Source organism: Plecotus auritus (genome assembly GCF_963455305.1).
Source record: "Plecotus auritus genome assembly, chromosome: 1".
Taxonomy (NCBI): Eukaryota; Metazoa; Chordata; class Mammalia; order Chiroptera; family Vespertilionidae; genus Plecotus; species Plecotus auritus.
In genome coordinates, this window is record NC_137770.1 from 56,241,454 (window position 1) to 56,257,111 (window position 15,658).

Here is a 15,658-nt window from a genome sequence, read left to right on the forward strand (position 1 = left end):
AAACAGAATGTTTCTAGGAAAAAAGTAATTTATTTAAAACTCACTTTTATACTGTCAAGTTTCCTGCCTGTATAAAAAGTCACCTCATCATCTAGAATCAGAGGAACGGCCCTGAGAACATCTGTTCTCTCAGTAGCGTCTCCTCCTGCTGCTTTCAGATACTAATCTAGTTATGCTGATGAAAAGCACACATCTTCATAGTATAACACACTCTGTGTGGTTTTGCCATGACGATCTGTCAATTCAATTGTATAAGATTAGGTGGAAGTACATGGAGCAAGGTAACATAAGTGGTAGTAGAAATTGGAGATATGTGTATTTGCTGCCAATGGACAGATGAGGGATGAATAGTTTAATCAAGGATTAAGGAGAGTGCTATTACAATTAATAACTAACAAGAGCTGGACTTGATTACTTTGCTAGTAATAGAGGAAACAGCAGAGGTACTTGCCCAGAGTTTAGGAATAGTAAACCACAAAACAAGGAATGATCAGAGGACTTTTCATCAGGAAGTCAATTAGTATCTGTGGTCAGAGAAAATGTCATGAGAATCTGTGCAATCAAAATTACAGGTCATACTGTGTTAGACAGTTGGAAAATGTGAGGTTGATTGGTAGATATTATACGGGGGGGATGGGAGGGGTAGGGAGGATCAATTTGATCAACACATCCATTGTGACTCTGTAATGGCAAAAGGCCTAATAAAAAGTCTATGGAGCCCCCCTGGTGTGGCTCAGTTGGTTGAGCATTGTCCCATGCACCAAGAGGTCACTGGTTCGATTCCCAGTCAGGGCATATGATATGATATGATATGGGTACCAGAAAGCATAAAGATGCTTTTTTCAAATTCTAACACAAATAAGCTCCACTAATCCTATATAATAAAAGCCTAATATGCAAATTGACTAAACGGTGGAACGACCAGTCGGCAGGGGGCGGGGCCGGCAGGCGGGCAGTGCCAGGCCAGCCAAGGAGGGTTCCAGCGGGCAGAGGAAGGGGATGGCGGCGACCAGAGGGGTGATCGGGGGCAGGGCCTGCTACTTGCCGGTCCCCGATTAGCCCGCCAGTTGCCTCCTGCAGAGGGAGGCCAGACTGTGCTTAGGCCCACTCCACAGGGAGTGGGCCTACGTCAGTGGGATATCCCCCCAAGGGCTCCCAGACTGCGAGAGGGCACAGGCCAGGCTGAAGGACCGCCTCTCCGACAGTGCACGAATTTTCGTGCTCCGGGCCTCTAGTAAAATAATAAGTTTGTAGATATTTATGACTGATTGTCAATTTATTATTATAGGCCCCTAATTACAGACACCATTTATCAGTAGTAGAAAGAATTCTATCCAGCTAGGCCGGAGTAGCTCTCAGCTGGTTGGGCATCCTCTCATGTACCAAAAGATAGCCGGTGCGATTCCCAGTCAGGGCACATGCCTGGGTTATGGGTTTGATCTTTGGTCGGGGCCCATGCAGAGGACAGCCAAATGATGTTTCTCTCTCACATCAATATACTTCTCTCCCTTCCTCTCTCTAAGTATGCCCTCAGGCGAGGATTAAAAAATATTCTATCCAGATATTAAATTTATTTTATTGTTCAAAGTATATCTGAATTCTATGGAATGAACTATGTTTATACCACAGGTGTTCCAAGAGTTCACAGGGACAGAAAGATGGGAAGTAAAGTGATCATTAAATATGAATGCACAAAGTGACCCTAAAATCTTCAAAAGTGCAATGTTAAAAGGCATTATTGAAGATCTAAAGCAGTATTAAATGTAGCCTTACCTTATTTAAAAAAGCAGCTTTCTTTTTTTTTAAATTTAATAAATCTTTATTGTTCAGATTATTACAATTGTTTCTCCTTTTTCCCTCCATAGCTCCCCTCCACCCGGTTCCCACCCTACCCTCTGCCCTTACCTCCCCTGCACTGTCCTCATCCATAGGTGTATGATTTTTGTCCAGTCTCTTCCTGCATCTCCCATACCCTTTCCCCCTGAGAATTATCAGTCCACTCCCTTTCTATGCCCCTAATTCTATTATATTCACCAGTTTATTTTGTTCCTCAGATTTTTAATTCACTTGATTTTTAAGTTCACTTGTTGATAGATATGTATTTGTTGTTCATAATTTTTATCTTTACTTTTTTCTTCTTTCTCTTCTTAAAGAATACTTTTCAGCATTTCATATAAAACTGGTTTGGTGGTGATGAATTCCTTTAGCTTTTTCTTATCTGTGAAGCTCTTTATCTGACCTTCCATTCTGAATGATAACTTTGCTGGGTAGAGTAATCTTGGTTGTAGGTTCTTGCTAATCATCACTTTGAATATTTCTTGCCACTCCCATCTGGCCTGCATAGTTTCTGTTGAGAAGTCAGCTGACAGTCGTATGGGTGCTCCCTTGTAGGTAATTAACTGTTTTTCTCTTGCTGCTTTTAATATTCTCTCTTTGCCTTTTGCCCTTGGCATTTTAATTATGATGTGTCTTGGTGTGGTCCTCTTTGGATTTCTCTTGTTTGGGGTTCTGTGCGCTTCCTGGACTTGTAAGTCTATTTCTTTCACCAGGTAGGGGAAGTTTTCAGTCATTATTTCTTCAAATAGGTTTTCAGTATCTTGCTCTCTCTCTTCTGGCACCCCCATAATTCGAATGTTGGTACGCTTGAGGTTGTCCCAGAGGCTTCTTATACTATCTTCAACTTTTTGGATTCTTTTTTCTTTTCTGGTTGAGTGTTTTTTGCTTCTTTGTTTTTCAAATCTTTGACTTGATTCTTGTGTTCCTCTAGTCTGCTGTTGCGTCTCTGTATAATATTTTTTATTTCAGTCACCGTATGTTTAATTTCTAGTTGGTCCTTTTTCATATCCTCGAGGGTCTCGCTAAATTTATCGGCCTTTTCTAGGATATTCTTGAAAAGCCTTATAACTGTGGTTTTGAATTCTATATCCAGTCGTTTGTTTTCCTCCATTTCTTTCGTTTGTGATCTGTTCTTTGCCTCCGCATTTTCGCTGCTTCCCTGAGTTGGTAGGGTAGCTTTGTGTGCTAGGTTTCCTATATGGCCCAGTGGGTCGGCCTCTCCAGTTAACCTGAGGTGGACACTCTTGGTGCACCCCTTTGTGGACTGTGTGTACAGCCTTGTTGTAGTTAAGTCTTGATTGCTGTTGGTATCACTGGGAGGAATAGACCTCCAGGCCAGTTGGCTGTGAGGATCAGCTGTGTCTACGCTGGGAGAACTTCTGTGCTGGAGACACCCTTATGGGAGAAGACTTGCAAAAGCCTCTGTGCTCAGCTTGAATGGCGCGGAGTCTCAGGGCAGAGCAGACAGCATTGGTTTCCCATCAGCCCTGCCCTAATAGGCCCCTGTGTCTCAGTGTCCCGTTGTAATCGCTGTAAGCACCTCTGAGAGAAAGCCGCCCTCGAGTTCCGCCCGTTGCCAGACAGTCCAGTTTCTCCCTGAATGAGTCTGGGTCCCAAGAGTCTCGCCTGGAACTGTAGTTCAGCGCATTTGGGAGCTTTTGTCTCCCTCCTGCTTGAGAAAGCCAGCCGCGCACTCAGTTGCCCGCCTTCTCCGCACGCGCGCCTCGGTACCTCTGCCTTCCACAGTTCCCCTGAGTCTCAGTGTGCTTTTCTCTTTCCTGACAGTCCAGTTTCACCCCGAATGAGTCTGGGTCCCCAGAGTCTCGCCTGGAACTGGAGTTCAGCGCAGTCAGGAGCTTTTGTCTCCCTCCTGCTTGAGAAAGCCAGCTGCGCACTCAGTTGCCAGTCCTCGCCGCGTGCGCATCTCAGTACCTCTGTCTCCTGCAGCTCCTCTGCGTCTCAGTGTGCTTTTCTCTTTCCTTCTAGTTGTAGAATTTCCACTCAGCCAGCCTTCCTGTGGTTCTGGATGATGTCCCTTATGTCTTTTAGTTGTAGTTTTGAAATTGGTGTGCAAGGCAGCAGTTTAGGTGTTTACCTATGCGGCCATCTTGGTTTCTCTGAAAAAGCAGCTTTCTACTTTTTTTCTTACTTGTATCATTATTAGATCACAGATTCCCTGGCCCTCAAGTTTATAAACAACTACAAAAACTCAAACAACCCAGGAATCAGTAGTAGAGAATAATGGTTTTCATGTTTAACAGGTTTAAAAGAACAGGGGAACAATTTTCCATCATATTTCCTTAGTCAGCAAATGAATACCATTTTGTTTTTATTTTTTAAAATATATTTTTATTGATTTCAGAGAGGAAGTGATAGGGAGAGATAGAAACATCAATGAGAGAGAATCACTGACAGGCTGCCTCCTGCACGCTCCACCCTGGGGATTGAGCCTGCAACCCAGGCATGTGCCCTTGACTGGAATCAAACTGCAGGCCAACACTCTATCCACTGAGCCAAACCAGCTAGGGCAGTGGTCAGCAAACTCATTAGTTAACAGAGCCAAATATCAACAGTACAACGATTGAAATTTCTTTTGAGAGCCAAATTTTTTAAACTTAAACTTCTTCTAACACTACTTCTTCAAAATAGACTCATTCAGGCCGTGGTATTTTGTGGAAGAGCCACACTCAAGGGGCCAAAGAACCACATGTGGCTCGCGAGCCGCGGTTTGCTGACCACTGAGCTAGGGCTTGATACCATTTTGAAGAAACCCCTTCCTAAATTTTATTAAGTATTCCTTTAGGGCTTCTAGTTCTACAGCAACAGCCAAAGAAGTGTAGATTTTATTGTAAATCCAGTTAATTAGTCACTAGATCAATGAGGAGGGAAATTGTCTCTGACTCTTCTTAACAATGTACTCACTGGGTACTCTGCCAGAAGTAAAGCAGTATCTTATTTAAAGACCGTTAGGATTGGAATTATAGTTCTTTTTTTTATATTGTTGAGAGTATTATAGATTTCTCCCTTAGCTCCCCCCTACACGCCCCTTCTACCAGGTTCCTGCCCCACCCCAGGTACAATAGAAATATAGGAAATAAGATGGAGAAGATTATAATGGGGGCATAAATAAATAGCCCAAAGGACCATAAGATCCCTGGAAAACACAAGATTTACATCATATTAAAATGGAGTTAATTCACCAAATGTAATGCATGGTCCTTAATTAGAGCCTGGTTTAAACAAACTGACCATAAAACTACATGGGGACAAATGGGAAATCTGAATATGGACTGGGTATTAGATTATAATAAAAATTATAGTTAATTTTGTTAGCTACAACAAGAGTACTGTGATTTATTTGAATGGAAAATGTTCTTGTTTAGAGATGTATATTGAAATATAAGCAAAAAGATGAAAATAGTATGTCAAAATTGTTAAAAAAGATGAGTATAATAGGTACACATTAGTCTTGTTACTTTTCTGTAAATTTGCAATTTTTCATAATAAAAAGTAAAAAAAATACCTCAAAAAACAGTGTTACTATTTCAGCTTGGCATCAATATAGTAAACAATGCCATTTCCCCTAGTGACTGGCCACCAGGATAAATGTTCCCACTTATTCCTTTTATATAAATAAGACCACCTTAGTGAAGAATAGTATTTTATTTGCTCTCGACAATATTTATACATTTGGACAATATCAGCATGTTCATAATACCATCATGTCCCTGAATTTCTTTGCTCTTCTACTCTTTGTTGCACCCACTTACAAAGTCCCAAATCTAGAATAACAAACTAGCCACCTTCTCCATGAATGTACTCTGGCAGATATTCCTGCAAAAAAAATTACACAAGTAATAATTACCATTCCCAACAATGTCTGGTGATTCTTCTTAATTTCTCTAGTTACAGCTTTCTCCCACATGCTATAAAGACTACTTCAAACTTTCCTTCTATGAAACCAAATCCACTCCTACTCAGTCTCAGTAAATGATCTTGCCTTCCACATAACAAACAAAAGCATTCAACTTCCTCTGCTTCCTGCCATCAAATCTGTAAATCTCCCTGTAGCTATACTCATAGTCTATTTTTCCCTCCTTCACAATGAAGAGGTCTTTTTTTTAAAAAATTAATTTCAGAGGATGGGAGAGGGAGATATAGATAGAAACATCAATGATGAGAGAGAATCATTGATCCACTGCCTCCTGCATGCCCCACACTGGGGATTGAGCCTGAAACCCGAGCATGTGCCCTTGACTGGATTCGAACCCGGGACCCTCCAGTGCGCAAGCTGACACTCTATCTACTGAGTCAAACCAGCTAGGGCTGAAGAGGTCTTTTTAAAAACAAGGGCCAATCTCCTTCACCTGTGAACATTCCTATCCTTTTGCACTCTCTTTGGAGCCTCCTAACATCAAATACCTCTCTCCTGAATCCTTATCCTTTCTCTGTTGAGTCCTTCATATTTAGACATGATTAAGTCTCTCATATTAAAAAATAAAAAACACTTTCTGGATTCCAATACAGCTATGAGCCATTATGTCTCTGCCCCCTCCCGAACTGTTTCAAAGAGGTGCTTAATCTGTTTCTAGTTCCTGACATCCCAAGCACTTATTAACCAATTCAAATCGAGTTTTTCCTGCTGCCACCATTCTCTAAGATACCAATGAAATCCATATCGCTAATGGACTCTTCTCCAGTATTCTCCCACTAGCATTTAATAACCGAGATCTCCATTCTTCTTGATACACTATCTCCCTGTTGGCTTACGTGATGCTATATTCTTTAGATTTTCCTTTTATTCTTTTCTTTCTTAGTCTCCTTTGCTAGTTTATACTCCTCTAGCTAATCATTAAATGTTGGCACTCCTCAAATCTGTCCTAGGCCCCCTCTTTTAGTCCCATGCCATATTTTTCTTTTCTTTTTTTTTTTTTAAATATATTTTATTGATTTTTTACAGAGCGGAAGGGAGAGGAGGGATAGAGAGTTAGAAACATCGATGAGAGAGAAACATCGATCAGCTGCCTCTTGCACGCCCCCTACTGGGGATGTGCCCGCAACCAAGGTACATGCCCTTGACTGGAATCGAACCCGGGACCCTTCAGTCCGCAGGCCGACGCTCTATCCACTGAGCCAAACCGGTTTTGGCCCATGCCATATTTTTCTTGTAAATCTTATCCTATGCCAAAATTACTATTTGTATACAAAAATTATTCCAGTCTTGAACCATTTTCCCAACATTTCCACTTGAAGCAATGCCTCAGATGCCTCTGAAGTAACAATTAAGTAGCTAATCCATTCTATCCTAAAGAAGTATTTAATAATTACCTTCATAATTTGATGGTTAAGGAATATTATGCTAAATTTTTTTTTATTTTGAAGCAGATAAGACATTTCTAAATCAAGTTCCTTTAATTTCAAATAACAATTAAAGTTATTTCTATATCATACCTTGTATTTGGTCATGGTGCTAAAATGATTATTCCGAAAGAACACACAAAGTTCTCCTTCCTGGACCGTTGAAGTTAGTTCACATAATCCATGGTATGTCAGTTGAGTGGCTGTGTTATTTAGAAACTGCTCAGCTACAAAGCCTATGGAACCAATGCAAAATATTAGATGGAAGAATAATTTCAAAATTAAAAAGTTTTTCTATTTACATTGTGTTACAAGTATAAAGAAAGGCCAGTCAGAATAAAACTTCTCCTACAATAACATGATGCCCCCAAATTGGAGATTCTACCTTTTTATTTTATAAGATGTGTCTATAGACATTCCCATCCTAAAAAAAAGTTACATGAAATTATTTTTATTAATTAATGTATTTATATGTACTTTACCTACTTCCATAAAGATTTCAGGCAGCTTGCACAAAACACATAGATACAGTAAAACAAACCCACTAAAACAAAAAAGGCAAGAATTAGCCATTTAAAAAGTGCATAGGAGCCTGGACAGTGTGGCTCAGTGGTTGAGCATCGACCTATGCACCAGGAGGTCACGGTTCGATTCCTGGTCAGGGCACATGCCCGGATTGCAGGCTCTATTCCCATTTGAAGCATGCAAGAGGCAGCCAATCAATCACTCTCTCTTATCATTGACTAGAGCCCCGGTACACGAATTCGTGCACAGGTGGGATCCCTCTGGGTGGCCTGCAGGGATCGGGCCAAAACCCGCAGTCCAGTGCTGCCTGCAGCTCCTACCTGCTGCTCCCACTCATCCTGGCCCCACTGTGCCTGCTGGGGCTCACACCCATTCAGTCCCAATAGGGAGAGGCTCGCGCTGCCACAGCAGCGCTTGCCAGCCATGAGCCCTGCATCTGGCGCCTTCCCAAGGGGAGTGGTCTGTGGGATTGGGCTGAAAGTGGCTCTCCAACATCCCACAACGGGTCCCGGATTGCGAGAGTGTGCAGGCCAGGCTGAGAGACCCCCTCTGGTGGTCAGTGCATGTCATAGTGAGCGGTTGAGCAGCCTTAGCATATCATTAGCATATTACACTTTGATTGGCTATTCAGGTGTTCTGCCGTTCGGTCTATTTGCATATTACCCTTTTATTATATAGGATGTTTCTATCCCTCTCTCTGAAATCAATAAAAAAATATTTTAAAAAAAGGAGTAAAATATCTATGTCAACAGCTCCTTCCCCAATGATAGGTTTTTAGAAATTAAAAGTAGTCTTTAAAAATTGAGTTGCTTAAGATTTTAATAAAGGTCCCAGATAATTTGAAATTCACAAACTGCTCAATTCTTGCCTTAAAACTAAAAACAGGCATAAAACTGAAGAAAAAACAGTGGGTAACTGATGACATTTTATCCTAATCTCCTCCAACATATGCCACTCTATATCTATCTATCTATCTATCTATCTATCTATCTATCTATCTATCTATCCATCCATATCAAGTTCAGAAATAGAAGTGATCTCTTTTGTTTTCAAAACATAATGAAATACACAAAAGTTTTCTGTGGTTTAATTTAAAAAACATGTAGAGTTGATCCTTGCTAATGGCCAAATTTGCCTACTAGCTAAAATTTATTAACTCCAAAATCAATACTTGTTGTGCACTTTCAGGATCATTCCTGGATATGTGCAAAGCTGCAAAAAATTGAGTCACCAAACAGGCACATTCCCCACTGAGATCAAACAAGGCAACACTAGGCCTTGTTTCAGCTCTCATATTGTGAACAAGTGTCCTTTTCACAGTCTATGGAGTGCCACATTCTTCACATTTTTGTGCTTTTGGTGGAGTTATTTTTACTGTGTAAAATGGCCCCTGAGTGTAACACTGGAGTGCTTGCTGGTGTTCCTAAGTGCACAAAGTCTGTGATGTGCCTATGGAGAATATACAAATTTTTTTTTAAATTTCTCTATTGATTAAGGTATTACATATGTGTCCTTATTCTCCCATTACCCCCCACCTCCCATTCATGCCCTTACCCCCCTGTTGTCTGTGTCCATTGATTAGGCTTACATGCATGCATATAAGTCTTTTGGTTGATCTCTCCCCCTTATCCCCACCCTCCCCTACTTTCCCTGAGGTTTGACGTTCTGATTGATGTTTCTCTGTCTCTGGATCTATTTTTGTTCATCAGTTTATGTTGTTCATTATATTCCACAAATGAGTGAGATCATGTGATATTTATCTTTCTCTGTCAGGCTTATTTCACTTAGCATAATGCTCTCCATCTCCATCCATGTTGTTACAAATGTAAGAACTCCTTCTTTTTTACCACAGCGTAGTATTCCATTGTGTAGATGTGCCACAGTTTTTTAATCCACTCATCTGCTGATGGGCAATTAGGCTGTTTCCAAATCTTAGCTATGGTGAATTGTGCTGCTATGAACATAGGGGTGCATATATCCTTTCTGATTCGTGTTTCTAGTTTCTTGGTATATATTCCTAAAAGTGGGATCACTGGGTCAAATGGGAGTTCCATTTTTAGTTTTTTGAGGAAACTCCATACTGTTCTCCACAGTGGCTGCACCAGTCTGCATTCCCACCAGCAGTGCACGAGGGTTCCTTTTTCTCCGCGTCCTCACCAACATTTATCATTTATTGATTTGTTGATGATAGCCATTCTGACAGGTGTGAGATAGTACCACATTGTCATTTTGATTTGCATCTCTCTGATGATTAGTGACTTTGAGCAGGTTTTCATATGTCTCTTGACCTTCCTTCTGTCTTCTTTCGAAAAGTGTCTATTTAGATCAGTTGCCCATTTTTTGATTGGGTTGTTTATCTTCTTTTTGTTAAGCTGCATGAGTTCCCTGTAAATGTTGGAGATTAAACCCTTATCATTGATATCATTGGCAAATATGTTCTCCCATGCAGTGGGCTTTCTTGTTTTATTGATGGTCTCCTTTGCTGTGCAAAAACTTATTTTGATGTAGTCCCATTTGTTTATTTTCTCTTTAGTTTCCATTGCCCTAGGAGCAGTATCAGTGAAGAAATTGCTTCGGCATATGTCAGAGATTTTTCTGCCTGTAGATTCCTCTAGTATTTTTATGGTTTCTCGTTGTATGTTTAAGTCCTTGATCCATTTTGAGTTTATTTTTGTGTATGGTGTAAGTTGGTGGTCTAGTTTCATGTTTTTGCATATATCTGTCCAATTTTCCCAACACCATTTATTGAAGAGACTGTCTTGACTCCACTGTATGTTCATGCCTCCTTTGTCAAATATTGAGTGTAGTGATTTGGGTCGATTTCTGGGTTCTTTATTCTATTCCATTGATCTGTATGTCTGTTCTTGTGCCAGTACCAGGCAGTTTTGAGAACAGTGGCTTTGTAATACAGCTTGAAATCTGGTATTGAGATCCCACCTACTTTGTTCTTTTTTCTCAGGAATGCGGTGGCTATTTGGGGTCTTTTTATATTCCAGATGAATTTTTGGAGCGTTCTTTCTAGGTCTGTGAAATATGCCGTTGGTATTTTAATGGGGAGTGCATTGAATCTATAGATTGCTTTGGGTAGTATGAACATTTTAATGTTGATTCTCTCAATCCATGAACATGGTATGTTCTTCCATCTGTTTACATCTTCCTCTATCTCTTTTTTCAGTGTCCTGTAGTTTTCCGCATATAAGTCTTTTACCTCCTTGGTTAAGTTTATTCCTAAGTATCTTAATTTTTTTGGTGCAATGGTAAATGGGATTGCTTTTTTAGTCTCTCTTTCTGTAAGTTCACTATTGGTGTATAGAAATGCCATAGATTTCTTGGCGTTAATTTTGTATCCTGCTACATTGCCAAATTCATTTATTAAGTCTATTGGTTTTTTTTATGGAGTCTTTTGGGTATTTTATGTACAATATCATGGCATCTGCAAATAAGGACAGCTTTACTTCTTCTTTTCCAATTTGGATGCCTTTTATTTCTTCTTCTTGTCTAATTGCAATGGCAAATACTTCCAGTACTATGTCAAACAGGAGTGGTGAGAGTGGGCATCTCTGTCTTGGTCCTGTTTTTAGGGGAAATGGTTTTAGTTTTTGCCCATTGAGTATGATGTTAGCTGTGGGTTTATCATATATAGCTTTTATTATGTTGCAGTATGATCCTTCTATTCCCACCTTGTTGAGAGTTTTTATCAAGAAAGGGTGATGGATTTTGTCAAATGCTTTTTCTGCATCAATTGATATGACTATGTGATTTTTATCTCTCAATTTGTTTATGTGATGTACCATGTTTATTGATTTGCGGATATTGTACCAACCTTGCATTCCTGGGATAAATCCTACTTCGTCATGGTGTATGATCTTTCTGATGTAGTGCTGGATCCGATTTGCTAGAATTTTGTTGAGGATTTTGGCATCTATGTTCATGAGGGATATTGGCCTATAATTCTCTTTCATTGTGTTGTTTTTATCTGGTTTTGGTATTAGGGTGATGCTGGCTTCATAGAAGGAGCTTGGAAGCGTTCCTTCCTCTTGAATTTTTTGGAATAGTCTGAGGAGGATAGGTTTTAGTTCTTCCTTGAATGTTTGGTAAAACTCCCCTATGAAGCCTTCTGGCCCCGGGCTTTTGTTTGCCGGAAGCTCTTTGATGACTGCTTCAATTTCTTCCATAGTTATTGGCCTATTGAGATGTTTAGATTCTTCCTGATTGAGTTTTGGAAGGTTACATTTTTCTAGGAATATGTCCATTTACTCCAGGTTGTCCAGTTTGTTGGAATAGAGTTGTTCATAGTATTTTTTAACAATCCTTTGTATTTCTGTGGGGTCTGTTGTTATTTCACCTCTTTCATTTCTGATTTTGTTTATTTGGGTCCTCTCTCTTTGCTTCTTGGTGAGCCTGGCTAGAGGTTCATCAATCTTGTTTATCCTTTCAAAGAACCAGATCTTGGTTTTGTTGATCTTTTGTATTGTTTTTTTGGTCTCAATGTTGTTTATCTCCACTCTGATCTTTATTATTTCCTTCCTTCTGCTTATACTGGGCTTTTCTTGTTGCTCTCTTTCTAACTCTTTGAGTTGTAGGGTTAGGTAATTTATTACCATTGTTTCTTGTTTTTTGCAGTAGACTTGTAGAGCTATGAACTTCCCTCTCAAGACTGCTTTTGCTGTGTCCCATAGATTTTGGATTGTTGTGTTTTCATTGTCATTTGTTGCCATGATGTTTTTTATTTCTTACTTGATCTCTCTGGTAACCCAGTCATTGTTTAGTAGCATGCTGTTTAGTCTCCATGTGTTTGATTTTTTTTGGATTGTTTTTATTGTAGTTTATTTCCAGTTTTATGCCACTGTGATCTGAGAAGATGCTTGATATGATTTCTATCTTCTTGAATTTGAAGAGACTTTGCCTATGACTCAACATATGGTCTATCTTTGAAAATGACCCATGTGCACTTGAGAAGAATGTATATTCTGTGGCTCTGGGGTGAAATGTTCTGAAGATGTCAATTAATTCCATCTGGTCTAGTGAGTCATTTAGGATTGATGTTTCTTTGCTGATTTTTTTGATTAGAGGATTTGTCCAATGGTGATAGTGGGGTATTAAAGTCTCCTACTCTGATTGTATTGCTGTCAATCTCTCCTTTGATATCCTCCAGTTTTTTTAATGTATTTGGGTGCTCCTGTATTGGGTGTGTATATGTTTACCAGAGTTATTTCTTCTTGTTGGATTGCTCCCTTTAGTATTATGAAGTGGCCTTCCCTATCTCTTTTTTTTCCCTTATTTCTTGTTATGTCCTTCACTTTGTGATCTAATTTGTCAGATATAAGCATGGCTACCCCAGCTTTTTTTTTCATTTCCATTCGCCTGAAAAACCTACTTCTATCCCTTCACCCTGTCTGTGTGCGTCTTTTTTTCTGGTGTGGGTTTCTTGTAGACAGCAGATATATGCGTCGTGTTTTCTTATCCAATCTGTTACCCTATGTCTTTTGATTGGGGCATTTAATCCATTTACATTTAAAGTTATTATTGGTAGGTACTTATTTGTCGCCATTTTTATTCTTTACCCCTGTGTTCCTTCTTCGTTTCCTATTTCTTTTTTTTACAGCAGACCCTTTAGCATTTCTTGCATTGCTGGTTTGGTGGTAATAAATTCCCTTAGTTCTTATTTGTCTGTGAAGCTCCTGATTTCACCTTCAATTTTGATTGATAGCCTTGCTGGGTACAGTATTCTTGGATTCAGACCCTTCCTTTGCATGACTTTATGTATTTCATTCCATTCCCTTCTGGCCTGATGAGTTTCTGTTGAGAAATCAGTTGCTAGTCTGATGGGGGTTCCTTTGTAGGTAACTTTCTGTCTCTCTCTGGCCACTTTTGAGATTCTTACTTTGTCGTTGGTGTTTGCCAATTTAATTATAATGTGCCTTGACGTCGGTCTTTCGGGGTTCATTTTGCTTGCGATTCTGTGAGCTTCTTGGATTTGTGTGGGTTTTTTCTCTCCTGTATCAGGGAAGTTTTCTGTCATTATTTCTTCAAACAGGTTTTCTATTTCTTGCTCAGTTTCCTCTCCTTCTGGAACCCCTATTATGCGGATGTTGTTTTGTTTCGTGTTGTCCCAAAGTTCCCTTAGGCTCTCCTCCTGCTTTTTAATTTTTTTTCCCAGAAGCTGCTCTACTTGGGTATTTTTTCCCATCTTGTGTTCTAGCTCACTGATGCGGTCCTCTGCTTCTTCTAGTCTACTCTTGATGCTTTCTATTGAGTTCTTTACAGCAGCGATGTCATTTTTCATTTCTTCTTGGTTCTTCTTCATTTCCTCTTGGTTCTTACTCATATTGTCGAATTTGTCTTCCATTCTTTTCAGCCACCTTATGACCATTTCTCTGAATTCTTTCTCTGGCAGGTTGCTTGCCTACATTTCGTTTACTTCCTTTTCTGGTGATGCCTGCTTTTCTTTCATATGCAGGCTGTTTCTTTGTCCCCCTATTGTCTCTCTTCTCCGGGTGTCTGGTTATGTAGTTCTCTCTCTCCTTATCCCAGGCAAAATCTGACCTTTCTGTGGTGGAGTGTAGAGCTCCTCTGAATCCGCATGTTTGTGCCAACTGGGGACTGGTGCTTTGGGGTTCACAGCTGTTCGGTGGGTGCCGCAGTTGTAGATTTTCAGGCTTCAGATAACATCCACTTTCCCCTTCAAGATAGCGTGGTCTCCGCGTCCAAGCCAGTGGCTCCGGGAGGGAACCCAGCAGCAAGAGAGGGTTGCCCGGTCAGGGGACCCCCGTCCAGCAGTCCCCCACCTTCTCCTGGAGTATAGCTATCCCTTAACTCTCCAACAGACACTCCCCGTGCGGCCTTCAGCTGTTCTTTCTATCTGTTCCGGGACAAGGCTCGGGACACGTCTGTCTATTCCGCTGCCATTTTTCCACCAATATACAAATTTTTGTAGTTTTGCCCTGACTGGTGTGGCTCAGTGGATAGAGCGTCGGCCTGCGGACCGCTAGGTCCCAGGTTCGATTCTGGTCAAGGGCATGTACCTTGGTTGCGGGCATATCCCCAGTAGGGGGTGTGCAGGAGGCAGCTGGTCAATGTTTCTCTCTCATCGATGTTTCTAACTCTCTATCCCTCTCCCTTCCTCTCTGTAAAAAATCCATAAAATATATTAAAAAAATTTTTTTTGTAGTTTTGTCCAAGTGAGTTATAGTGCTGTTTGCCATGCATTGAATGTTACTGAATCAGCCATATATATTGAATAAGCTGTCTCTAAACAGAAATGCACATAAAACAAGGTTATGAATTTTTCAGTTGATGAAAAGCTTGTGACTAAAGGCTCACAGGAACCTAATCTGTGTTTCCTGTAGTAGCAATGGTTTAGTATTCACTAATTCAGTTCATAGAAACTTTATAGAACAGTGATTTTCAACTGGTGTGCTCAAGAATTTTAAAACATGCAATACCTGCTCTGGCTAGTGTCGCTCAGCAGTTAAGAGGGTCGGCCTGTGCAAGAGTTGCAGGCTTGATTGCCAGTCAAGGGCATGTAACTGGGTTACCCCCAGTCGGGGCGCATGCTGGAGGCATGTGTCTCTCTCACATCGATGTTTCTCTTTCTCTCTCCGTCTTTCTCTCTCTCTCTCCCCTCCTCCCTTCCTCCCTTCTACTCTCTCGGAAAACAAAAGCAAAAGGGCAATAGAAAAAATATCCTCAGGTGAGGATTAACAAAAGAAAACAAAAACATGCAATACCTGATTATTTAATCAGGGGCACTAACCTCTTTTCCCTTAGATTGTCAAATTAAAAAAATGATAACAACCAACACAATAGCTGTCCAGTATGAATGAATGAAAATTATATCAGATTGGAAAAAAAATATTTTTGGCGTGTCACAGAATTTTAGCAATTAGTTTATACGTGCCATGAGATGAAAAAGATTGAAATTCGCTTTTACAGAACA

General features: G+C 40.3%; 1 protein-coding gene across 1 annotated transcript in view; it reads right to left on the reverse strand.

Annotated features, from left to right (window-relative positions):
* Positions 1–15,658, reverse strand: part of MINDY2 (MINDY lysine 48 deubiquitinase 2) — a 69,250-nt gene that overhangs the window by 10,267 nt on the left and 43,325 nt on the right. The window contains exon 6 of the mRNA XM_080686663.1: positions 7,288–7,430. Coding sequence (XP_080542789.1) covers positions 7,288–7,430 — 143 coding nt within the window. The remainder of the gene's footprint in view (positions 1–7,287; positions 7,431–15,658) is intronic.